This window comes from Cydia strobilella, chromosome 15 (genome assembly GCF_947568885.1).
Source record: "Cydia strobilella chromosome 15, ilCydStro3.1, whole genome shotgun sequence".
Classification (NCBI taxonomy): domain Eukaryota; kingdom Metazoa; phylum Arthropoda; class Insecta; order Lepidoptera; family Tortricidae; genus Cydia; species Cydia strobilella.
The window spans coordinates 4,551,128-4,577,780 of record NC_086055.1 but is presented as its reverse complement, the minus strand read 5'-3'; the positions used below and the strand labels follow the sequence as shown (position 1 = coordinate 4,577,780).

General features: G+C 41.6%; 2 protein-coding genes and 1 non-coding gene across 3 annotated transcripts; 1 reads left to right on the top strand and 2 right to left on the bottom strand.

Moving 5' to 3' along the window:
• The first annotated feature begins 1,376 nt into the window (after positions 1 to 1,376).
• On the top strand, positions 1,377 to 19,663 carry LOC134747818 (RAC serine/threonine-protein kinase). Its single transcript, XM_063682456.1, has 7 exons — positions 1,377 to 1,958; positions 8,201 to 8,342; positions 8,600 to 8,797; positions 9,082 to 9,336; positions 10,094 to 10,267; positions 13,682 to 13,900; positions 14,550 to 19,663. The coding sequence occupies exons 1-7, from the start codon at positions 1,645 to 1,647 to the stop codon at positions 14,826 to 14,828; spliced, it is 1,581 nt and encodes a 526-aa protein (XP_063538526.1). The 5' UTR covers positions 1,377 to 1,644; the 3' UTR covers positions 14,829 to 19,663.
• On the bottom strand, positions 5,848 to 5,928 carry Trnac-aca (transfer RNA cysteine (anticodon ACA)). The gene is given in 2 exon segments: positions 5,848 to 5,883; positions 5,889 to 5,928. It is a non-coding gene; the product is annotated as a tRNA-Cys (tRNA).
• A 616-nt stretch (positions 19,664 to 20,279) lies between the features above and the next one.
• On the bottom strand, positions 20,280 to 26,650 carry LOC134747860 (potassium voltage-gated channel protein eag-like). Its single transcript, XM_063682524.1, has 6 exons — positions 26,324 to 26,650; positions 25,431 to 25,642; positions 24,523 to 24,954; positions 24,174 to 24,422; positions 23,771 to 23,887; positions 20,280 to 23,631 (listed from the first exon to the last, which is right to left on the bottom strand). Exons 1-6 carry the CDS (start codon positions 26,550 to 26,552, stop codon positions 23,428 to 23,430), a joined length of 1,443 nt encoding a protein of 480 aa, XP_063538594.1. The 5' UTR covers positions 26,553 to 26,650; the 3' UTR covers positions 20,280 to 23,427.
• Between the last annotated feature and the right edge of the window lie 3 nt (positions 26,651 to 26,653).

The following is a 26,653-nucleotide window of genomic DNA, read 5'->3' as shown; positions in this document are numbered from 1 at the left end:
TTCTTATGGAACTCTTAGTTGGAGTAGCAGAGAAAGCGTTATTGTTGTTTGTCCTTGTCAGTCTCACATTTTTTATTCCTGTTAATTTAGTACTTGGAGCTTGGAGGATATAACCAAACGGAGACGCCTTGTCTGTAATTTTCTGTACAAAACAGTCTGCCAACTATTGCGGGGGAGGGGAACGTCAAACTCAAATGCCAGATAAACGTCAGGTGAACGTCAGTCTATACACTGTGTATGACCATTGGCAGACTATTTTCGACAGAGGGGAATGGCTACTCCGTTTGGTTATACCCTCTAAGGCTACTCCGTTTATCCTCTAAGACTTGGAGCATGGAGACTGTATAAAGGAGCCAAATCTCTATGTATGAAAAGTGTCCATCAAAAAACAGTAATTAGGCGGCGCCACCATACACCGAAATACTACCAAAAACAACCTACGTAATTTGGTCGGGTTATTTGTTGCCTTATATGGTTCATGTTATACTCATGTCCCAGAGCCTAACTAGCGCCACCGGAGAGATTAGGAACTATTATTTAAAGCTTAACGCGGTCACTTTTACAACAATTCTGCCATTTTTTGGATTCAGAATTGATATCGTTGGAACACCGGAAATGATAAAAATACTTTTGTAAACCTTAACATTATTTTATTAAAAAATATTTAAAAAGTTGAAAATTTTTGAGCGGTTGAAACGCTCATAATTTTTGGCGCGAATTCGACAGAGCGTGATGACGTCACACGTTGGGCGGCCCAACTGACGTTTGCTACTAATGACACTAATCTGTCGAACGCGTGACGTCACGTGGCGTTTCGAGCGTTTCGCTCACTAGCTTTTCGCGGGCAAATTTTTGTACTTTTTATTTATAATTTTAAGTAATTAAATGGTAATTTAAAAACGGAAATGCATTTGTAACATGATATAACGGTAACAAACATCCGAATAAAACATATTTCGTTCAAATATAAACTTCATGCATGAGGCTAATTGTGCATAAATTTTATAATTTAATTTGATTATGACCTAAATTAATTCCTGTTTGTATATTTATTTTGTTTGCTAATTTGTACTGGTATTATATTTGTGACTTTATTAGACGTACGATTCACATTATTTTCTTTATTTTATCATTTAATTCTTTTGAAGCCTTGAAATAATATAAATTTGTGCAAAACGGAACGTTTAAAAAAAATGAAACAACGCCAATTTTTCTCCTGGTGGCAGACATATGGTACTAATTTGTCAAAATAGGTTACAGTCCGACTACGTAAAAGAGTCCGTGTCAAGTTTTTAAAACTAATCGGGTCTCTCTTTCTCTCTTGTAGGTTTCAGCGCACAAAAGCGCTTGTTATCGTGTTCCAGACATTATATTGTAATCTATCCGCATTACTTACTGCAAGGCTACGTCGCTTACGTGCGTGTCGTTTTCCGTAAGGATAAATACGTCTAAATCAGTGCATTATTGTTTCCTGAAACATGAAAATGTGTAGTCGCGCAGTGCGCGGGTCGAACCAGTCTAGGTGAAAGACCCGGGCAAGTCGGGACTCCAGCGTGTGACGATCCGCGACGGCGAAACGTGGTGTCGAACTAGCACGGCGGCCGTCGGGCGTCTGTTATCAAACAGGGCTCGGGCTCGGTCGGCATGGCGGAGGCGGCGCCCGGCGCCGTCGGCGAGGAGCCGGCTGGCATCGTGAAGGAGGGCTGGCTCCAGAAGCGCGGCGAGCATATCCGGAACTGGCGCGACCGCTACTTCGTGCTGTTTGACAATGGGGACCTGGTGGGCTTCAAGGCGCAGCCGGAGCGGCGGCACTACCGCGACCCGCTGAACAAGTTCACGGTGCGCGACTGCCAGATCATGGCCACGGACAAGCCGCGGCCGTACACCTTCACGATCCGTGGTCTCCAGTGGACCACGGTGATCGAGCGCAACTTCTCTGTGGACACCGAGAAGGAACGGTAAGCTTGCTAAAGCCTAACCCGCCTGCTGCTGTAGCCAGTCTAATATGTATCAGTTTTGATGTGATGACATAAAACCATGTTATGCTCATTTATCAATAAACCCGCACATTATACCTAAACTAAGTTGTTTTTACGGTACACTATATAAGTAAACAACTGTCATCAAAATACTCATTTAATTATACTCGTCATGATGAGTGTAACAATATGACTAATATCACTACATAGTATAAAGAAGTCGCGTTCCGCTGTCTGTCCATATGTATGCTTAGATCTCTAAAACTACGCAACGGATTTTGATGCGGTTTTTTTTAATAGATAGTGTTTCAAGTGGAAGTATTATATGTAAATTTGTATAGGTTTTGTGTTAATTAGTTGAACTACTCGAAGCCAGGGTGGGTCGCTAGTTTATACATAAATATGAGTTGTTTTTGTTGCAGCAGCTACACGTATTGTTGCAATTTTGCGGAACTTTGCCTTTAGCATGACCAATTGTATTTAATTTACAGTGATGGGTGCTTTACAAACAAGCATGCTAATTTTGTTTATTAATATTGCCGCCTAAACTGCCTGGGTTTACCAGAAAAACACTAAACTTAATTTTTATTTTACAATAATAACTCAGAATAGTACCTTTCCTTGTGTATTTTGAACAAGTCTCAGTTTGGGTTTACATATTGGACTTTGAACCCTGATGTTTACAAAGGCATTGGTGAGGCCAATGCTACTGTAGCTTTTAGCTATCATTGATTATAGTAAAATCTTAATATATTTCATGCATACACCTCTTTTCTGTAGGCTTTTAGGCATGTTTCCATAACCTCCCTTTTCATAGGTGTCATACTTAATTTTTAGGGTTCCGTACCCAAAGGGTAAAAACGGGACAAACAACAGGGTCTGTCAACAGGCTGCATGTCATGAACCATGCTAGCTATCACTACAGCTACACTTAAAATCATTATGTAGTACTTTTTAAGGTTCCTTACCAAAAGGGTAAAACCGGGACCCTATTACTAAGACTCCGCTGTCTGTCCGTCTGTCACCAGGCTGTATCTCATGAACCGTGATAGCTAGACAGTTGAAATATTCACAGATGGTGTATTTCTGTTGCCGCTATAACACCAAATACTAAAAACTAAATAAAATAAATATTTAACTGGGGCTCCCATACAACAAACGTGATTTTTTTGCCGTTTTTTTGCGTAATGGCACGGAACCCTTCGTGCGCGAGTCCGACTCGCACTTGGCCGGTTTTACAAAAGGTTGGAATGATGTCTTTTTGTCAATCATTTAATTTAAGATTTGATTGACTTAATCAACCATTAGGAGAAAGGCAAAAATCATTGTCTCTGGGTTCATTCAGAATTATGAAATTAGATTAACATCTCTTACACTTATTTATCTTATTATTTTAAACTAGTTTAAAAAATCTACTGAAGACTGGGAATTATTTTTTAACAAATACTGTTCATCCAAGGCAAGTCTACTTAGTCTACACAGAACAAGCCTTCAAAGTAATTTAAACTATTTTCAATTGGAGCAGTTGAATATTTTGTTTCATTCATACTAAAACAAAATAAATGCCACCATTATCTCCTTCACTCTAAATTTCAAATTCCACTGGCAATTTTATTGTATTGTGGGCCTTAATATAGGATAGAGGATGTTTGAGAGCTCAGTGTAAATTATATTTTATCAACTACGTTAATGGCCATGCATATGTTTATCTCAGACGTTTCAAGGCATATCTTGACGTACAGTCAAGGGCATAAATATATATACATTCCCAAAGTTACAAAAATATGTGTACACTCTTACACCTTAGACAATAAAGTCTTGTTCACATATTTTGGAGCCATTTGTCTGGATCTATATTTTTGCCTTCGACTGTACTTGGCTGTTCTGCAAAGTAATTTCCTCACATACAGTCAAGGGCATAAATATATATACATTCCCAAAGTTACAAAAATATGTGTACGCTCTTACACCTTAGACAATAAAGTCTTGTTCACATATTTTTGAGCCATTTGTCTGGATCTATATTTTTGCCATCTACTGTACTTGGCTGTTTCGCAAAGTAATTTCCTCACATGGTGGAAATATTCTGTGTAGACCCGCACCATGAAGCACAAATAGAGTATAAGAGATCAATAGTATGCAGCCATGTATAGAATAATTTATCAGAACAATAAATTAGAGATCTACTCAACTTCAACACATTATTTCCTCCTATAACAAGGAAACTTAACACTAAAGCTAATAGTATGCCATAATATTAACCAGTTATATATGTGAGGATAATGTTCACAAATGCAATATAATTAACTTAAAATGTTTAAAATTTCCTTTAACTGATGCCAATCTAATTTATATTAAACAACCTATGTTTAATTGATATAAAAATATGTGGTTGACTAGCTGGATATAACAAAAAAATAATTATGAGGAAGTTAATGGCAATAAATCAATAAATATTATAGGACATTATTACACAAATTGAATAAGTCCCGCAGTAAGCTCATTAAGGTTCATGTTGTGGGTACTTAGAAAACGATATATATAATTATTTATAAATACTTAAATACATAGAAAACATCCATGACTCAGGAACAAATATCTGTGCTCATCACACAAATAAATGCCCTTACCAGGACTTGAATCTGGCACCATCGGCTTCATAGGCAGGGTCAGAGGGTCACTAGTCACTATGCCAGACGGGTTATCATAAATATTGGATCATTTTGTGTGGCATGCTAACTTGAAGTCTACTGGCTTAACTCTATACAGAAAAGTAGAATCCTCCTAGGGCCTACACTGAGCCCTCCTAAAGCCCAGCCATACCAAAAAGTCCAAAATTGCCCAGTAAAATTTGACCCTTACTTACTTACTTCACTGGGTCAATGACCCAAAAAGGATCTTGGCCTCCGACACAAGAGAGCGCCACTCTGCCCTATTCTGCGCCACTTCACGCCCCTAATTTAAATTTGACCCTATATGTAGGAGATAGTTGATTTTGTTTTGCTTTCAAATTGAACAAAAGAACTCTGTTCAAATGAACATTATTGAAATTTTATCGAACTTAATAAGGACTATAGGTAGGACTGTGACCCTTAGGAGGTTAATGAAGTGGGATTGGAATCTGTTGTTTAGCTGTAATGTCTAGCCACCCATGATTTAAACCTTGCCAAGATTAATGCTATTGTGTTTGTCAAAGATTCAAACTACAATCAATTGGAAATCCTTTTTGGTGGCTAGAAGGAAGGTAATTGTTTATTTTATTTGCCACCAACATGGCATAAAAAAATATATAATTATGTATTTACATGTGACAGTGAAGTTTCAATCAGAAACTGACCCGAACATACATACATACCAACATTGCAAGTTAAAGAAAAACCTTGTATAATGGGAACTTAGCTTATCAGGCGCAATATCTTTTAAGCGACACAATGGTATCCATGTACAAAAACCTAATGACTTTGTTTACATGATGCATGATGATGATGAATTAGCAGAAATGAGCGTAAGCCTGTCTAAATGCCTGTTTGCCCTTCATTTAAATTTTTTACCATTTGTGCCATTCTCAATTAAAAGGGTACTTATTGACGGTTGTCATTAAGGCGCTATTTTTGGTTAAAAACGTCACATTTATTAAAAGAAAAAAACCTTATTAACATTAGTCAAATGTCCTGTGGCCCCACACTAATAGGCCTGTCAATCCTGTCATGTCACGTGGTTGCCGGATTCGTAACATACAGCAAAAGGTTAAGTAAATAACTAGGTAACATTATTAAGAGAAAGTACGTCTAAATTATTTTTTAACAAGCAGAAACGTCTGCGAACGATGCTATTAAGCTTCGAATAAATTTAAAAGTGGAAAAACTAGTGCCTTGGGTGAGACTTGAACTCACGGCCTCTGGATCGATGCTGTACTCCAGCGCTCTGCCAACTGAGCCACCAGCAAGACCTCATCCATAGTCAGCAAACGTACATCTTAAGCGAGGTTTAGACTAGCAAGAACTTGCATGAAATTTTCGTTACATTGCTGTATCTGATCAACCTTTTGAATACAGTTTACTTTAGTAGTCGGCAATGTAACTTAAATTGCATGCAAGTTCTTGCTAGTCTAAACCTCGCTTTAAGTACGTCTAATAGGTAATTATTTTAAACTTTATTGCACATAAAAAGTGTACAACAGGCGGACTTAATGCCATTATAGGCATTAAGTCCGCCTGTTGTACACTTTTACAGGTGATGTAATAATTAAAGAAATTAAGTAACGCAAAGAAAGAAAAAGTTTGTCTCTCTGTGTGTGTGGGCATGGTGTTACGTATGTAAGGCTACAGAGATTGTTAGCATGTAAGTGATTAGCTGATGACCTTCAGAAGCATCTCAGTTTGACTGTAGTTAAGACCTTTCAACCAGTTCTTAATTACGAATTTTGCTTCAAGAGGAGACCTTTTTAGATATGTTGCAGGCCTTTTACTACTGGATTGTAAATATACGGATGCAGGGAGTTAGGAAAACGCGTAGCGAATGCGGTTTTTGTGATGGGAATAGGAATTTTGAATTCGATTACGGATTAGGGCAAGATATTCTTCCGAATTTATAGTTTTTTGATGCACGTGAGTTGCAACTCGTAGGATCAATAATTGCCTCACACTAAGAACATCCGCGTCTTTATAAAGGGTGACCGTCGGAAACCACCGGGGCTTCCCAAGCATGACCTTGAGCATAAACCTTTGGGCCCTTTCGAGAGGCAGTAGTGCAGACGTAGTGGAGCCACCCCACACGCAAATGCAAGATGACAGGATCAGGATGGATTCGCATATCGAAGTGTATACAAGCTTAAGCAACTCCCTCGTAGCAGAATTTCTTAGCAGCTTCATAATAAATACCACTTTTCTGACTCTAGCAAACATTATTTCGATGTGCTTTTTGAAATTAAGATTTTCATCAAGCGTAACGCCCAGGGAGTTTACGGTGGTACAATTACTAATCACATCGAAAACTCTACTCGAGTGAATAGCTGAATCGTCCTCTGCACTGCCACGAGAAAGCTTGAGATCTGGCCGTGAGCTGGGGCAGAAGAAGCCGTTTTATGAAAGCATAAGTGTTTTATTTTTGGAATATTATTTATTAATATTAAGCGAGCTTACTTTGCAATCACAGACAAACCCGCTACCGCAAAGCCACATTCTCAGGTGACATCGTGAAACAGCAGAGTCTGAGCAGTGTCGCCTGCGTAGCAGATAATTTCTGCCTGGCGGACGGGCAGAGAGATTAAGTCATTGAGGTAGATCAGAAATAGGGTGGGACCGAGGATGCTTCCCTGTGGCACACCGAAGGTTATCGGAGCTGAGTCACTGACTAAAGTGCCAAATCTTACACATTGGATTGTTTTTTATTATCTGTGGTAATTGTCAACTGGTCAATAAGAAGTCACTACCAGCGATTGATAAATAGGCACTAGATTAGATGATTTATTTGATGAAAGGCAATTACATTATAAGTTTCCATTGATGTCAAAAATATAAGAATTTCTATCATGATCGTCAAAGTAAAATAAAAATTGGAATAATAACAATACTAATTAAATAAAATTATAGCTCCAATAAGGATTGCCAACACAATTAGAATAAAAGTAGGTAAATTTCTTACAAATCCAAAATATAAATTTACAATGTCAAAACTTACAATAATACGAACAATAAAAATGAAGATTAAAACAATAAATAAAAAGTCAATTAATCCCAAATGGAAACAGTCGTCTCAGTGTCATATAATTAAAGTAGGTATAAAATAATACAAATAATATCTCCCAATAAGCATCGTCAACACACAATATAATAAAAAACCGGCCAAGTGCGAGTCGGACTCGCGCACGAAGGGTTCCGTATCATTAGGGAAAAAAACCACGTTTGTTGTATGGGAGCCCCATTTAAATATTTCTATTATTCTGTTTTTAGTATTTGTTGTTATAGCGGCAACAGAAATACACCATCTGTGAAAATTTCAACTTTCTAGCTATCACGGTTCATGAGATACAGCCTGGTGACAGACAGACAGACAGACGGACAGCGGAGTCTTAGTAATAGGGTCCCGTTTTTACCCTTTGTTTTTATTTTTTTTATTTTTGCTTTCCGTTATGATGCCAGTTGGAGATTCTGAGCTCATAGTATGGACCCATTAGTTTTCCTTTCAGTCCATGGAATACTTAATATCTGTATTTTCCACAGCGAGGAGTGGGTGGCGGCGATCCGCTTCGTGTCATCCCAGCTGAGCGCTGGGGGCCCCACTGCGGGCTCAAGCTCCACACAGGACGCGGAGGACCGTGACATCGCGCAGCTTGGCACCAGCTTCAAAGACCCTCGCCGTATCGTGAGTACCCACCGGTTCTTATCGGCCCTTTTAGTATTTTCTATAGGTAAGTGGAGATGCTAGACTCTAGTCTCAGTTGAGCGTAGGGGGCCGCAGTGCGAGCTTAGGCTCCGCTTTTCCGATGCCGATATGTGTGCGTTACAGTATAGAATTTCTTGGTTGGTTGGTTGGACCTCTGTGTGTCTACGCAGGTAGCATCCCACACTAACAGATTTATAACATCGAGATTGATTTTAATTAAACCTTTTTGTCTTCAGACTTTGGAAAAGTTCGAGTTTTTGAAAGTGCTCGGCAAGGGGACATTCGGCAAAGTAGTCCTGTCGCGCGAGAAGGGCACAGGCAAGCTGTACGCCATGAAGATCCTGAAGAAGCATCTCATCATCCAGAAGGACGAGGTCACGCACACGCTCACAGAGAACCACGTGCTTAAGAAGACTAAGCATCCTTTCCTCACGGTAACTGATGAATAGAAGTTAGATAATTTATACACTTAACCCCTAGTGTAAATTTCATTCGATAGCGTGACGTGACGTACGCGTTTGCGTTAAGTCTCATTTTGTATGGGATTTTGAACAGCGCGTCAAGCGGGACGTTTTGAAAACTCAAAATCCCATACAAAATGAGACCTAAAGCAAACGCGTAACGTCACGTAACGCTATCGAATGAAATTTACACTAGGGGTACTAAAATAAATGTCATATACAAAGGCATACATCTACTAACTGTTTAATTGTTGCAGGCGCTCCGTTTCTCGTTCCAAACCGCCGACCGCGTGTTCTTCGTCATGGAGTACGCCAACGGAGGCGAGCTTTTCTTCCATCTGTCCCGCGAACGTTCCTTTACCGAAGACAGGGCGCGATTCTACGGCGCTGAGATCGTCAGCGCACTCGGATACTTGCATTCTGAGGGCATTATATACCGCGATCTGAAGTTGGAGAATCTGCTGCTGGATAAGGATGGACATGTCAAGATTGCTGATTTTGGACTCTGCAAGGTACGACGCTAATATTTTAAATATTCTTCTCTCGAACGTTTCTGTGAAGAGTGGATGATTCTACGGCGCTGAGATCGTCAGCGCATTGGGCTATTTGCATTCTAAAGGCATTATATACCGCGATCTAAAGTTGGAGAATCTGCTGCTGTATAAAGATGGAAATTAGAGTTTTGAATGATTCACGGTTAGTTTCACTAGACTTATATTATAGGTAATCACGGTCTATATCCCGGTCAATATAAGTCTAAAGATGGAAATGTCAAGATTGCTGACTTTGGACTCTGCAAGGTACGTTAATTAAAATTCGATGGCGGTGAGACAGTCAGCGCATTGGGCTATATGCTTTCTAAGGGGTATTATATACCGCGATCTGAAGTTGGAAAATCTGCTGCCGGATAAAGATGGAAATGTCAAGATTGCTGACTTTGGGCTTTGCAAGGTACGAAACTAACAACTATTCTTTCTGCTCCGAAGAGAGGACGTGATTCTACGGCGCTGAGATTGTCAGCTCAGCGCAGTGGGATGCTTTTTGCCCGTCTTGTTATTTCGCTACCCTGATTCCTAGGCTATTTTACTGACTACTTTAAATCTTTCTTATAAATCTACCGCAAACGTCTATAAAGAGGACGCATTTCTACAGGGTGGAGATCTTGTTGTGACTACTGGGGTACTGCAACTATAGTTCGGAAACAAAATTTAATTGAAATGATAGTCTAAATCTAATATATGTTTACTGACAAGTATGTTCTATGTTCAGGTGAACATCACCTACGGGCGCACGACGAAGACTTTCTGCGGCACGCCCGAGTACCTGGCGCCCGAGGTCCTCGAGGACGCGGACTACGGGCCCGCCGTGGACTGGTGGGGCACCGGAGTAGTTCTCTACGAGATGGTCTGCGGCCGACTGCCCTTCTACAACCGCGACCACGAGGTACGAATTTCATCATCAACCCGTCTCGACACTGCTGGATCAAGGCTTGCTTGTGCATTCTCCACTCACTGAGAGTCCGGCCCGCGCGCATCCATTTACTTCCTATGTCGTCCTTCATCGAAGGCAGCCTGCCGACCACAGAAATAAATATACCATCTACTTCGCGTGTCCGAACCCCGACCAAGCGTCGAGGTTGACCGTCGCTCTTTACAGGCCACGCCGCCGGTTGTTGCAGCCGGACGTCCGTGAAAACTTAAAAAATGTGTCGTTGCATCATAATTAACTGCAACAGCCCAATAATTGCAAGCACCTAAAGGCAAGAACATATATTTCCTATCACAGATAAGTAATTTTAAAATTATATTATGCTTAAATTTTGTATGAAAAATTCGGCACGCTTGGTTTCAATACAAATCGTGGTATTTGCGTCATCTAGCGTATATATTAAATCTGTGCTGCCGACGCTACTTCTAGCTGTTCGTGATGACCACTCTAGTAGTTTTAGAGGCCAACGTCCATCTTCTTTCCTGTATACGGGGCCCGAACATCTCCACTTTAGCGTATTTAGCGAATATTTTAGCAATGTTGGTGATTCGTGTTCGCTTTCTTATAACTGCGTTAAGAATTCGGTCTCTTAAATGGCTGTAAAAAGCGACCAACTTTTTAATTTTGTCAAAGTGACTTACACCTTATCTCAGTGGATTTGGTCGCTTTCTGCATTGATAAAAAAATGGAGTTTGTCTGCATAATTGTTAATTTCTGAATAAATGAAGAATAACTACGGTCAAATGAGAAACCAAGCATCTTCTATAACCGCGACTACGAGTTACAGACTGATATAATACAAAGCTTGGAACCTGTTCAAAATAGGTACGAGATGTTTTTTGAACCCTTAGTCAAATTTATATTATGTACTGAGCAACTTTTATTATGAGACGAACCCCGAAATCGCACGTAAAATTTTGGTTATTCCACACATAACATTGACATGTGATCGGTTAAAAGAATGGAGAAGCCATTTTTTACGATTTCGGGGTTGATCCTGTAGTAAAAGTGGGTCAGTGTGATTTATATATTGTTCTCGCTAAATATGGTTATGAATTGAAAAAACACTCTTTATACCGGATAACAACCGCGCGGGTTTATGATTTTCCTACTTTTCTTTAGCAATATCGACTAGGAAAGATATATAAGATAGTCTAAAAATATCTCATTGAGCATAGAGAAATAAGTAACCTTAAAGTACTAACTCCATACATTTCCTTTCCCTTATTTAATAAAATAATAGGTTAGTTGTATGGGAAGTATTATAAAATGTATTATTATTAAGTTTGAAACTTATATTAAGCTTAAATATTTTTACAAATAAATTTACATAAAGCTCGCGTAAAATTTATTATTAATGGGGTTTTTATCTATGTATGTAGTGAGCATTTTAAGCTTATTTATTTCCCTATGCCAAGAGCGGCATAAAGTCCAAGAGAGGTTAAAATACATGAGTTAAACCGTGTTCGGTTTTCCTTCTTCCATTTATCTTTGCTGTTCGCGAAATTTTGTGTAATTAAACCGGTTGATTGTGACACTCGCTATTATAACATACTATTGTAACATCTGTAAACTGACATGCTCAATCTGACAATAAATGATTACTTACTTAACTTCAAATCCATATTTTTTATTAATATATACGTTTATTCAGTATCTAGGCCATTTTTTAATCAATTACTGCAAATACGTCAATAGTACAGGAAAATGACGTAAACTTTATATGCCTACATCCTATTTATGTGTAGATATATGTATTGTATTTTAACTTTTTTTGTTGGCCACCGTTAATTAGTTGCATAATATCATAAAACAATAATTTAAATTTCGTTTTCCTGTTGATCGATTAAATTATCCTGTTAGGACACAGACATGCGTCAAAGCGTTTTGGAAATAGGTACTGAAATATTGATAGCTCCTAGGTTTTATGTAATTATTATTTGGTTCGTTAGAAAGCGACATAATTACCTTTTTAAGGGGCCCACGTTTAGAAAATTTAATATTTTTATACTTTAAAAATTCTAAAAGCATATAATATAGTGTTACGTTGTGTTAGGTTTTTGATTAATATTATCGTACATTTCCGTGTGTTCAGAACAAAACAGTTTCTTGAACGTTTCTATTTTTATGACCCATATAAAATGGACAAGTGAAAAAACCAATGTTACAATAGTTAATTTAACAGTACAACATATTTATTTATTTATTTATATTTTGGAGATCCAACAGCTATCAATACAAAGTAGCACCAATTAATAAGAGATGGAAAGCCAATTACAGGATCACACTTGTAGCTACATTAGTCCATATTATTACATTCAAGCTGTACTTAAATGAAAAGTGGATGCTCGAATACAGCAACACACAACATAAAAGTCCATACATATTAAGTAGAGTCCAGAAATGACAAAATTTGAAAAACACCTACAATCATAAATACAATAGATAAAAGAAATACTTTTTTTTTTTTTTTTTTTTTCAATTTATTTAGGTAAGCAAACAGCCACTACAAGTAATACATATTATACTAATTACTACAATGGCCCACACCGCTTACCACTAATTAACATGAATAATATTCATTCAGAGTCAAACTAATCACCGTCAAGTCTTAAGGACTACCGGTGTCGACAACAACATAGAATGGTTGATTATGCATAAATATGTTGGGTAGGTACTTGGAATACAGTGTAAGAAACTAAAAGAAGTTAAAAGAAGTACTTAGTTTGTAGGGAGTGTTAAAACATCAATAATACGTTTTTTATAAACACTTAAACTAGAACCAAAAATATCTATGTGGTTAATTTTTTTATTGTAAGTACTGACAAGTCTGCGCAGAGGAGCGCGCTCTACTTTGGTAGGAAAGACAAAAAACCCAACGGTAGCGAACAAACATTCTTAAACATGCTCAATCAAAACATTTTAACGTCAAATAATGTTTAACCTTACAATGAAATACATCTGTATCTATTTCGTTTGCTAGGTTGTTTAAAGCTTTACTCGCTCGCGACAAGAAACTATTCTGTCTGTATTTGGACATTGAAAATTTAACGGAAACAGGAAGATAGTAAATATTGTTAAAAATACCAGTGTTTGAGAGTTTATCTGTGCCTACTATGATAATAAAATACAAAATAGACTTGGAGTACCGAGTCTGACTTACCGAAATGCCTTAAATTTGCCTTGTCATAAATTTTCGTAAAAATGTCACCAATTGTCGCAAGCATTAGAATAGGGCGTTCTTCTATGAGCGTTCACAATCTCTTACTGCCACAAATAAACAATTATAACTAGATTATTTGACTGGGAACTAGGTCAGGACACTAACATTATTTTTATGAACTAACAAAACTATCTACGCTTGTGCAGGTGCTATTCGCCCTCATCGTATCCGAAGAGGTCCGGTTCCCACGGGCCCTGTCCGCGGCCGCGCGGAGCCTGCTCGCCGGCCTGCTTACCAAGGAGCCAGCGTCGAGACTGGGCGGTGGACCCGATGACAGCCATGAGATCATGGCCCATCCCTTCTTCGCGTCCGTCAACTGGGCGGACTTGCTCGCTAAGAAGATTCCGCCGCCGTTTAAGCCACAGGTATGAGTATATGTATATACAAGTTGTTGAGGGACGTTTTTAAAATGCAGTCGGCAGGGTCGCCATGTATGGTGTGAGAACAGTTTCGTTTAAGTAGCGTCAGGTACGAATATGTCTTGTAGTAATACTCGAAGCCTGTTCGTCAGCCTGTTTATTAAGGAGCCCGCTTCAAGACTGTGCTTTGAACTTAATGATAGCCATGTGATCATGGCCCATCCCTTCTTCGCGTCCGTCAACTGGGCGGACTTACTCGCTAAGATCCCGCCAGCGTTCAAGCCTCAGGTATGAGTATATATACAACTTGTGGAGGGTTGTTTTAAAATGTAGTCGGTCGGGTCGCCATGTGTGGTGTGAGAACAGCTTCGTTTAAGTAGGATCAGATAAGAATATATCTATAGTTTGACTCGAAGCTTCCAGATGGGGCTGCTTGATCAATCGTAACGAACGCTTTACTACGTAACTAAGCGATAGTCACTGTTTGAAGAGTACAAAATTGATCAGAATCGTATCGTATATAAGGCTACTACTATAAGTTCGCTGTTCGACTCTCTTTCCAACAAATAAAATAGTTAGACTTGTAACTATAGGTATATGATGCACGCAGCACACGCAGGTATGTACTATTTAGTTATTTATCGGTAACTTTCAGGTGGAATCGGACACGGACACGCGCTACTTCGACTCTGAGTTCACGGGCGAGAGCGTGGAGCTGACGCCGCCCGAGCCCGACGGCGCGCTGGCGCGCATCCAGGAGGAGCGCTTCCCGGAGTTCTCGTACCAGGACATCTGCAGCTCGGCGCACTCGGCGCTGTCCTCGCTGCAGCCCCTGCATCCCCTGCAGCCCCTGCAGCCCCTGCAGCCCCTGCAAGCCCTGCAGCCCCTGCAGCCCCGGCAGCGCAGCCCGCCGCAGCCGCCCGGCTGGGCATAGACTTATATATATTGGAGGTTGCACGTCAATGAACTTCGAGGTAGGAAAATATCACCTTTTATTATGGAACGCATATGTTTATTTCTTTAGGGTGATTCCCTTGCGAGTAGGTTAAGTGTTAGTAATATAGTTTGATAGGCACTTTCAAAAGAATCACCTCAAAGAAAGTGTCCGTGAATGTATACCTTGGGTTGAGTCAGTATAGGTGAATAAACTCGCTTCAAAATTTTGTTGTACGTGCAACCTCCGGTGCAATTATAAGCTTCTTGCTGACAACGACACACTTGACCATTTGTAGATGTTAAGACCGCTGTGGATACTCCTAGCGTGCTAAAATGTTTTCTTTTCACTATCTTGAGTCTTCTATGACCTACGTGTTAACTGTCTTTACGAACATTGTTTTTCAGTCTTTCATTCATTAAGGTAAATTTAGCCATATGCTTAACGGCCTATACTTAAAGAATTCCAGTGAAACATGAATTTGCCGGTATCATTAACATTTTTCTCATAACTGACAAACCTTTCGTAGTGACTACACTACTAAAAAGTCTACAAATGGTCAGTTTGTGCCTGATTGTACAACCAGAAGGCATATCGCATTGCCGTCATAAACAAAACAAAGCATCTGTCTTTCCTACTACTCTACTTTATCTTTAGTTGTTACCTCGCCGATCTGCATTTATTTTATCCGTATACTTTCAACGATAAAAATTTGTATAAAAATCATACGTGAGAGTCAGATGTTTTGTCTTGCTCTATCATGAACGCGAACGCCTCCAGCAAACTAATCGCGAAAGATGTATTGTTGAGGGTAGTTCTATTCTTGAAACTGGCAAAAAAATAATCAAATAGCTCCTTAGTTCAAGCCTCGAACTCAAGAGCATGATATCGGATCAGGTATGAGGAACTAAATTCGACTTTAAATTTAAATTCCAAGATCGTTTTTCGGCTGGCAAATATACTCCTTGGAATTTAGAGGTTAATTCTCATCATTGTAGCAGATACCACTTAGACCTCTGACAAAGAAATCAAAACAACGCCATATTACTCTCAGAGAGCTCACTGCTTTGAACTATGATCACTGGTTTCAAATATAGTCGTTAGTTTTCAAGCTGGCTGTTACGGCTAACTCATTGGTAAGTTAAACCGCACGTGCTACTTACCTGCATTAAAAAAGGTTCGGTCACTTTAACCGGTTATTGAATTACAACTCCTATGGAAATTGCAATAAGACTGAAAATGAACTAATAGAAAAATATATTGCGAGGCTGTGTGGTCCCCCTACGGTTACTGAGTGCCGGCGAGTCGAACGCTACAGAACCAGTGTAATATGTGTCATCGAGATGCGTAACGAAGGCGCGTTATCGGAGAGCGCACTTACACTGGTTTTTTGGGAGTTGGACTAGCCCGCGCTCAGGTGCCAATTAGAATTATACGCCAAAACCTTTTTTTTTTTCAGGTAGTAGCACGTGCGGTTTTACTTACAATAGACAAAGAGTTAGCCGTTAAGTCCAGCTTGAAAACTAACAACTATACGACTTATTCTGCCCCTCAAACAGCGGTCTGCTTCGCGATTAGGCCGCCAACCGACAATCCGATTGTCAATGTAACTGCCTCGCAATCTGATTGTTCTTGCGCATTTGTTGTTGATTGATTTTTAAGTGAGCGTTTTTTACTATGTAAGAAACGATAAATTTGAGAAAGGACTCATTTTTACATGTAAATTATAGCGCGGGTATGCAATATTTAACTCTATCGCAGCGCCGTAAGGTCGCTAATGTGTCACAGGGACCTTTTAAAAGGTTTGAATGTACCGTACATCATCGCATGTATTATCTTTGTGTTTTACAAACTAAAAACGGAGTAATTCACTAACAAATTAATTAAAAATTGGTGGAATTACTAAATGTATTCCGTAGATTCCAACTGTTTCAAAAGACGCGTGTGAGATATCGGACCCTTGTGTAATTGGATTATGTAAATTAGTATAGTATGAAATGTAATAACATTTGGAATCTACTGACTCGAAACTTTATTTGCAGTTTATAATTATAGTTTGTATTGTACAAAGAAATAATACAGTTAGCAACAAACGTAGCTAAGTAGAAGATCAAATGTGTAGATCATCGTTTTAATACCTATTCTTGTTGCTAACTGTACCTTAAGTTGATAAGCTCAAATAAAAAGCAATTAACGATCAATCGCATTGCCAACACATAATTTTCTAAACGGGAGAACCTGCCTCCGACTATATCAATCGCAAAACTTGGCTATTGAAGTCATAATGTCTCTTTTACGCTTACCAAGGTCGAAAGAGATAGAGTTAGTTCAAAATAAGTCTGCAACGATTTTGATAGCACACGCGGTGCGCGTGGTGTTTTAAACGTCAAACTTCTATGAAATTATGACGTACAAATGACACTTGCACTGCGTGTGTTATCAAAATCGTTGCAGACTTGTCTTGGTTTAACTAGCATTATGATTTCAGTAGCCAGCTGCGGTTTAATCGTATCGCGAATATTTTAAGTTTTCACTTCGTATTACAAGTAAGGACGGGGTCGATCGAGTTGATTGAATGTATGTAATCGAATGGAATTTGTATTAACGGTCGACTAACGTTTCTAAGTGGCCCCTCGGCTGCTACAGACCGCTTAGCATCACTTGCGTTGTCGCGCGCGACTCGATATATCGGGAGCGTCTGCTAGTATGGAGATGGAGTCGCGCGCGACAACGCAAGTGATGTCAAGTGGTCAGTTTGTAGTAACAGAGATTGTTCGCTCCGACAATAACGTCGCAAGTCATTAACTTTATATACAGGATGGAATAAAGAAACTTGATTTAAAAATAATATATTGAATATAGTCTATAGAGTGGTTTTCTATAAACTGAAAGTGTCTCACAGTGGTCATGAAAATTTTCGGATATATACAGAAAAACGAAGTCAAACATCTTAAGGTCAATTATTTTAAAATCGACAAAGTCATTAGGATTTGATAGATAATACCTATAGGCAACTGTCAAAAATATAATAACAATGATGGCCCAGTCACAATGATTAAATCCTATTACCTACTAACCATAGATGCAATAAATGAATTATGATTATGAAATCTCAGTGCCTATTGCATTTAAACTTTTATCTAATCTTTAATCGTATTTATTATACCTGCTTGGTTTATTCCATCCTGTATACCCATGCAAAGCCTAACCACGGAACGCACGCTTGACGCTGACGCCGACTGCCATACATTGGTTAACCCTTAGACTTACTTGACTTATGGTCCTATATCCCCTCCTATATATACGGTCTTGAGCTTCGCGCTTCATTTCGCTCCACGTCTTGCCAATGGTCCCCGCCTCTGCGATGATCGTCCGCCGCCAGGATTGCTTAGGGCGACCTTGTTTCCGCTTTCCTTGGGGATTCCAGTCTAGGGCTTGCCTCGGGATGTGATCCGGGTCCCTTCGGAGCGTGTGGCCGATCCAGTTCCACTTGCGGCGTTTGATCTGCTGGTCGATCGGAGTCTCACCGCAACGTTCCCACAGATCTACGTTAGATATTCTCTCGGGCCAGTATACACCGAGGATACGGCGAAGACAGCGGTTGATGAAGACTTGGAGCCGACGCGAGATGTTGTTAGTGACCTTCCACGTCTCACATCCGTACAGCAATACGGTTCTCACGTTGGACCGGAATATCTTGAGCTTAACTCTCCTAGTCAGTTCCCGCGATTGCCATACCGGACGGAGCTGTGCGAAGGTTGCTTTCCCCTTGGCGATTCTCGAAGCGATGTCCTCTTCGGTCCCTCCTGTTTCCGACACTACACTACCGAGGTACGTAAACTTGTGGACCTTCTCCACCCCCTCTGTGCCGATGAGCAACGGCAACGAGCTCGTCGCGCCGCACCTCATTTCCTGGGTCTTCCGGATGTTAATCTTTAGTCCCACCTCCAAAGCGTCTCGCCGTAGGTCGTCCAGTTTGGCTTGCATGTCGGCGCGCGTGTGGCTCAATAATGTTAACCCTTTAATGGAAAGAAATTATGCAAAATTGAACCCTATCTTTTTGAAATAAAGTTCAAAATAATTGTGGGAAATATATCCCCTCTGCCTTATAAAAATGTATGACGATCAAAGTCAGCGTCGAGCGTGCGTTTCGTAGTCGAGGCGTAAAGCGACGAACGGTGGCGAGAACGAGCGGCCTTAGATAAGGAAGAAGCACAATATTTTCACTATGAAATAATGTATGTTTTAAAACGTCTTTCAAACCGCCGCGGCCTGCGGTGGCGGCCCGTTCATTTAATGCTCACTAATCACTATACAAAATGTCTCTGACTATCGATTTGACTCAAAAAACTAATGTTTTGATCTAGTTACGGTCACGAAAATTTCTACAAATAAGTTTTTTAATTGTGGAAGTCGTGAAGTCTAAGAAATATCGAGCCCGAGTTTGATACCTGAAGTTGATTTGATAGCGATGTATGCATGTGGTGGTGTTTAAATCAGATACACGAATTTTTCTTAGACAATTTTTTTTGTACAACTCGTGCTTATTAATCCTCTATAGAATTGCGGTTTTCACATCATAGCACTTTCTCGCTTATACACCGGAAGTGAAGACTGCTTTATTCTTTTCTACAAAAGTACCACTACCGCGAGCCGCAGCGGTCTGAGAGACCGTGGCCTGTATGCCGAGGCCGCACTAGGCTAAGTGCAGTTTGTGTTATGTATACTTTACCGCGTACCATGTGGCGCCCGCATGTTTATATGGACATTATGTACTGGGGACTCCTTGCTAATGTATTTCCTTTTGTATATATTAAAGTTAGGATTAAACTGCATTCTTGTTTTTTGGTGCGATATCCTTTTGAAATAAGCTGAAAATATCTTATTATTAAGAAATGAACAGCGTGGGCACCTCGCCCGCTTAACTTCTGCTGCTGACCATACACGACAATTCAAGAAAGCTATCGAGAACATATGACATATCAAAAAATATTTTTTTTAATGACATATATCGGTCGGCGGTCGGGTAAGCGCTGGTGGCCTAGCGGTAAGAGCGTGCGACCTGCAATCCGGAGGTCGCGGGTGAAACCCCCGGCTCGTACCAATGAGTTTTTCAGAACTTATGTACGAAATATCATTTGATATTTACCAGTCGGATTTCGGTGAAGGAAAACTTCGTGAGGAAACCGGACTAATCCCAACAAGGCCTCTGGGTTGGAAGGTCAAATGGCAGTCGCTTTCGTAAAAACTAGTGCCTACGCCAATACTTGGGATTAGTTTCCAAGCGGAACCCAGGCTCCTATGAGCCGTGGCAAACTGCCGGGACAACGCGAGGAAAAAGAGGAGACGTATCGGTCGGACAAATTGTTATTCAGACGAAATGCCAGAAATTGAACACAGGGAACAAAGGGTTCTTATTCTAGTGAAATGAAACAATTTGTTACTTTCTCATCTTTTTGATATATTTTAATAAAAAAGATCATAAGTAGCAGTGGCTTAGCGAGGCGAGAAACGTAGTGGTTTGCCTTCCGAATGTGACGTCATGCATGATAGACACAGACGACTAAATAATATAGACTGATTTATTCAAGCGTAGGTATGTTCAATCGAAAAACGGGTATGTTGCATCTAGTTTGTTTTACAGGTGGTTTTATGCATTAGATTTTGTACTCATAACACAAATTGAATACATTCTATAACTATTTTAACACTATAAGGTAGAAAATAGAACGTATAAAAAACCATCATCGTCAGTAACAAAGTAGATGTTACTAAGGTGGTTTTAGATGGGCGGAGACCCTTGATCCCGAGGGAAACTTGCTCTCCATAACTAATCGAGCTACGTAGTTGCTAATAAATGCAAGATAGCAATTCCAGACCTACTTCCAATGTTCTGATAATTGACAACTTAGTAGAGTTAGAATGGCTATTCCCGATCTATTGGCAGTACGTTGAAATTTTAAGACATTTGAAGGACCCTCCCCTCCCCCTCCTCGTGCCTCCGTCGAGTCAAGTGTCTTTTACCTAGATGGCGCCGTTCTCGTGAGATCTCAGTTAGAAATATTATGTACAATTGCTATTTCTGCTTCAAGATGAACTCGGTTTCCACTTGAAGATTGGTAGTCTGTATTATTAAGTCGTCTCTGATAGGGGAGCGCACGCTCCGAGTGCCGCACGGCCTGCGTCGGCTCCGGGCGCCGGGACGTTCGGGACCACATACCGATAGGCGATTATAAACCGTCTCTTCTTCAACATCTTGCAGAAAAAATAGTTGCAAGTGATGACGGATGAAACGCTGGAATCAGTATGACCGAAGGTTAGTTTAAAGGGTTGCCAATCGGAGAACAAATATCTGGACGAAATCAAAATGTGATTTCGCGTGAGGAAAAAATGTAGTAAATATCTGTCTCAAAATTTAAGAAGTTGGGAGGATTTCAAATTCTGTATTAGGTATAAAATCCTCCCAACAATATTTTAAGTGATACGAATTTCGGGGAAATCATACATGCTTATCATTTGGCAGCCCTATGTAAAAGCACGTTTACACAGAGTGCAGCTATGCTTTAACACTGTCGAATGCGGCAATCGACCTAGTGTAAATGTGTCACCGGACCGGGCCGGGGCCGGCGGTGGGACGCGCGTAGCGATAAACTTTACAAACATTAACAAGACCACTAACACGCCGCGCCGGGTTTCGCGCCAACTCTTGCTGATGACACCATATTTAACCAATTTGCCATTGATGATGGCATTATATTGCGGAAGGCCGGAAAAACTAATTGTTGATGGCGCTTCAAGATCCTACACAAAAAGGGATTATCGTCGACGGTGATCTTTTTTGTGTAGGGAATTCGGAGATACCATAGACAATCTAATTGACAGTTGCCTTCCTCATTTAGTTAATACCAAGGACAAATGTGGTCAATTTTACAAACCTAAAGTGGCAATACTGAAGAGTTTCACTGGGGATTAACCATTGCAGAGATACTTATTTTACCAATATCGTTATCAGTAGGTAATGCCGATTTAAGTTACTCATAAAATTTTAGTTTGCAGCTTTGTGAAATGCGTTTACCTGATTGTTAGGTACAGTTAACTGTTGAAAAGGCGAAATATCGACGAACAGCAGGAGCGGCCGCGGCCGGCGCGGCTAACATATCTCTACTTAATTCTTTCATTCGTAAGTGTAACAATAAAATATTCTCCAAGCGTGTATAAAATGTAGCCTCGTACAGATTAGATGATGCCGTCGTAATACAAAAGTCTTGGTCGGTCGTGTACTATAGATAAAAGAGGTGGAAATAAACGTGGGGAGCTTTAAAACGTGTGTCTAATAGTCGTCACTTATAATAACTTTATACAAACTCTTAGAATGTCAACAATATCCTAGTCTATAATATCAGCCGGCGACTAAGGCGGCAAGCGGCAGGCGCGGTGGCGCCGCACTAATGCAGGAGCGAGACCGCGATATCGACGCCCGAACATACGATATCTCCATTTCTCTCGAGCTCATAAGGGTTTGACTGACTTGAAGTCGACATACATCAAATATATTTACTAATTAGATATTTATAAAACACTAATATTATGATATTACTCTTAGTTATTATTGCTCAATTCCTTACATGCCTAAAGCCTATTCAATTTACTTTACCGTAGGTATATTGGCAAATACCTATGGATCTACATATGTCTGGTTTTACTGCTCCCTAGCTTATTGCTTTCCCGGTTGCATGCTAAGGAGCCCGGGTTCCGCTATTGACAACCTAGTATCTGTTATCTCACAAATTGCACAAGCACAGATTTTTCCGAAAGCGGCTGTCTTACATTCGAAGTTCCAACCTTAACATTTTATCAAATTTCGTATAGTACTTAGGTGTTTAGTCAAGGACATAAACTTTGCATTCGGCGCTTAGCGATCAAATTATTACTCGAGTGATATAAATGTAGATATCGTAATTTCGGAATTCGAATTCCGCGGTTCAAGCTCAAGCCCGCCCCGACGGCGCGCGGCGGGCGGACAGTTCCTAACTTAAAGAGCCTTTTCACATTAAACGATACCATACGGTTGGACTTATCGAAGCTGTAGCTGGCATCGTTTAATAAAATTCTACAAACTTTCGATATTATCGGACTAACTTTAAAACAAGTGTAACTCTGCACTATAGGTAATTAACCAACTATGTCTACGGCTGATTCCCAGATGTCATTACCAAGTTGTTACCAGTGGTAAAAACTGGGATTTTTTCTCCACTGGGAATATGTAAGAAAAAACCCGGTAGGTAAGTAGTTACCACAAAAGAATGAATGAGTGAATTGGTAACAGCTGGGAATATCCAGCACTATAACTATTTAAGATCACGGGATACGCGCTGTGATTTCGCGCCCCAAACAAATTTTACTGCCAGAGCTCCGTCATGATTGCCGTATCGATATCGGGCAAAGTGAAAAGCAAATAATTAAATAAATTTTCTGTTCCGATACGTCTGATATCGTATCGGCGCGCGACGCACTAACAGTCAAATCACGAGATATTTTACAAAGGAGTTTCAGGGTCTCGGGGCGCCCGGCGGACATCGGAGCCGGGCGCCGCCGCGCGCTACACGAAGTCGCGCCGGCGCGCCGCCGCCGAAGCCGCCGCAGACGCCGACGCTGCCGCAGACGCCGACGCCGCCGCAGACGCCGCCGCAGACGCTGACGCCGCCGCCGAAGCCGACGCCGAGCCCGCGCCCGGCGGGCTGCCCGGCGCCGAGCCCGGGGTCGTCGGCGTCGGGATTGCTGGCGCTGCGCCCTTGCTCCGCGCCTGGAATTACACAACACAAAACAGTAATGTCAATAATTTGTCTGTTTCATCTTAGTATCCTGGTTGCGTCCTCAGATACAGCTACAGCTACAGATGAAAAAAATTGAAGAAAAAGTATTAGGCCAGTAGAGTTAATCACCTTAGACCTCCGTTTCCTCGCGGCGGTGTCGGCGGGCGGGCGCGGTTCCTCGCCGTCGCCCGCGTCGGCGCCTAGCCGCGTCGCTAACGCCGTGAGCAGCTCCTCCACACGACCCAACTGCAAATACCACATTCATCGTTTGATAGTCGAACATATGTGTAACAGAACGCGGGCCATGCGGAAATTTCCTCGGTCATCGCATCCCGGGTAAAGTGCTTAAGGTGAGTTGAGGAACTGCATCGATCAAAAACGTTAATAAATTCATAAAAAATTGTCATTACGTCCCGATTTAAACTGTGTTAGATGGTAGTTCATACTCCATTGTGAATAAAAAGCTACCTATGTTAAAACTATTAGTTAATGTATATACCTTGCGGTTTCGCCGCTTGCCAATAAGTCTTACCTTCTGCTGTAACCGTTGCACCTCCGTCCGCACATCGCGGCGCAACTCCGCCAGCGCGGCCTCGTGCGCCGACGCCGCCGCCGCCGTGGCCGCCGCCGTAGGCGCGGGGGCGGGGGCGGGCGCAGGGGCCGGGGCGGACGCGGGCTTGCGCTCCTCCAGCTCCTCCTCGATCGTGTCCTGCCGCCCGCTGCCGGCGCTGCCGCCTAAGGCACTGAGCGCGCTCGCCGATCGCGCCTTTGCAAACGTCGCCTGTTCATAGAATGTGTATAAATATTATTGTGTGATTGCGACCCTCATGAAGAATACAGTTTATCTAACACTATGAAGTGTCCAGTCCATGTATACTTACTTTAAAGGATAGGGTAGTAACGGGAGCAGTCGTAGCGGCGACAGTTGTCGTCGCTGGTGTAGGAGCAGCAGCAGCGGCGGCGGCCGCGGCGAGCGAAGGCCGGTCGCGCGCGCTAAGGCTACGCGTGAACGCGGCGCGTGGCGCGTCGCCCGCATCTAAAGAGCCGCCAGCGAGCAGGCGGCCCCATTTGCCTCGAGCAGCGGCGGCGGCGGGCGCCGGCGTGGCTGTCGGCGCGGTGGCCGGCTCGCCGCGCTCGGCGTCACTAGACGGTGCCGGCGCGAGTGACGGCCGCGGCGCGGGCGCGGCGGCCACGCTGCGCTCGCGGCGGAAGCGCGAAAATATCTTGCGCACCAGGTGGTCCTGTGCTTGCTCGAGTTGGGGCTCGCGTTTGCGTCGCTCCATCAACTCGCGCTCACGACGCACGTCCGCCACCTAGTATACAATAAAATAGTAAATTACGATACAAGTACGAAAAATAGGAAATTCGCAACGAGTGTCGATAAATTAAAGCACGACCGAAGGGAGTGTTTTTAAGTTGACACGAGTTAAGGTTCATTTCTTTAGGAAGGTACCCCTAACTTCGATTTACAGATAAGAGCCAGTTAATTTTTAAGAAGTCAATTCAGCGCATGATTGTGTGTAGGTCGCAGTACGTGATCACACGTCGATAGTCGTTTCACAGTCCAACTACCATCAACAGCTAAAAGGCAAGTTCTTTATAGAAGTCGACACAAAAGCATCACCCTGCGAAAAATGAATCGATGCAGTCGATTGTATGTCAGCTATTCGCGAAGGCCTGGTAGAAGTCCAGCAGCCGATCTCGCTGGATGGTGTGCAGGTCGCAATACGTAAACACACATTGATGCTAAAAGGCAAGTTCATCAAAGAAGACGACGCGATAGTCTTACCTTGCGGAAAATAAGTCGATGCCGCAGATTGTATGTCAGTGTCAGGTTCCTCGCGAAGCTGTTCGCAAAGGCCTGGTAGAAGTCCAGCACCTCCAGCAGCCGGTCGCGCTTGATGGTGTGCAGGTCGCAGTAAGTTAGCGCGCGGACGTTGGCCGCCGACTGACCCACTGCACTGTCCTTCCAAAACGAGTCGCCGAACACGTCACCCTTGCCTGACGACAGTTGGAGGGTTAAAGAGAGATTTAGGAACCTAGTATGACTACTACCTATCTACATATAGTAACAAGAACCAGCATGGGATTGCAAAATATATAAATAATATATTGGAAGCAGTTCACTTAAGTGGTAACAGCTGGGATTTGTATTTCCATGAATCCAACACGTGGTATTAGACTACTATCACCACAAGGTTACTAATCCTTATTAATATTTTATGTGGTAGTAACACTGGTAGTAACCGATGGGAAAATCCCACCTGTTATCCAATAGTAGCAAAATGGTGTAACAGGTGGGAATAACTCCACCTGTATGGGTTGTGTTTGGAAGTATATGTATCTACAAAACTTTTGCACTTTACTGTTTGAGTGTCTACTTGTTGGTCTCAACGGAAGATCAGCGCTGGAATCCACCAGCAACATGCTGAGGTGAGGTCATTTCGTGGCACTTTAATCTTATTCTATGCTTTCTTTTATATTATGTAATGTCTCGTTTGTTTGTGCTTATGAATAAAATTTTATTCTATTCTATTCTACTTCTACTTGCAGATATTTCTTAGTTAATCGTGCCATAGGTACGATTACCTAAATGAAAGAGACTCTTTTGTTCTTGAATAGTCAGTCAACGGGGTTTGATCAGATAATCGCTAATGTATCTAGTTAATTGTTTGCACTCACCTAGGATAGCCACGACCTCATCATCCTGTATGACCTCGAGGCTGCCCGTGACAATGAAGCACAGCGAGTCTATAGACTCGCCGGTGTGGTACAGCAGATCCCCGGGCGCCGAGTGCGACATGTGGAAGTGCATGGCCAGCGCCCGAAGGCAGCCGTCGCTCGCCAGCCGGAACGCCGGGTGCTCGTTGAACACCTTCCGGTTCAGGTGCACGCAGATGTCCGCCTTCATGTCCTTCGGGCAGTAGTTCAGCACCTGCCAATTCGCACAGCCCCGCCAAAACCCTTTTATTTAGCTTCAATCAGGTGTGAAAAATAATATTGACTTGTAGA

Coding starts and splice junctions, on each gene's coding strand:
- LOC134747860 (XM_063682524.1), bottom strand. CDS start 26,552: ATGAAGGCGGACATCTGCGTGCACCTGAACCGGAAGGTGTTCAACGAG. Junction 24,955..25,430: donor ATCGACTTATTTTCCGCAAG/GTAAGACTATCG, acceptor ATTGTATACTAG/GTGGCGGACGTGCGTCGTGA. Junction 23,888..24,173: donor TGCAACGGTTACAGCAGAAG/GTAAGACTTATT, acceptor TGGTATTTGCAG/TTGGGTCGTGTGGAGGAGCT.
- LOC134747818 (XM_063682456.1), top strand. CDS start 1,645: ATGGCGGAGGCGGCGCCCGGCGCCGTCGGCGAGGAGCCGGCTGGCATC. Junction 1,959..8,200: donor GTGGACACCGAGAAGGAACG/GTAAGCTTGCTA, acceptor TATTTTCCACAG/CGAGGAGTGGGTGGCGGCGA. Junction 9,337..10,093: donor CTGATTTTGGACTCTGCAAG/GTACGACGCTAA, acceptor TTCTATGTTCAG/GTGAACATCACCTACGGGCG.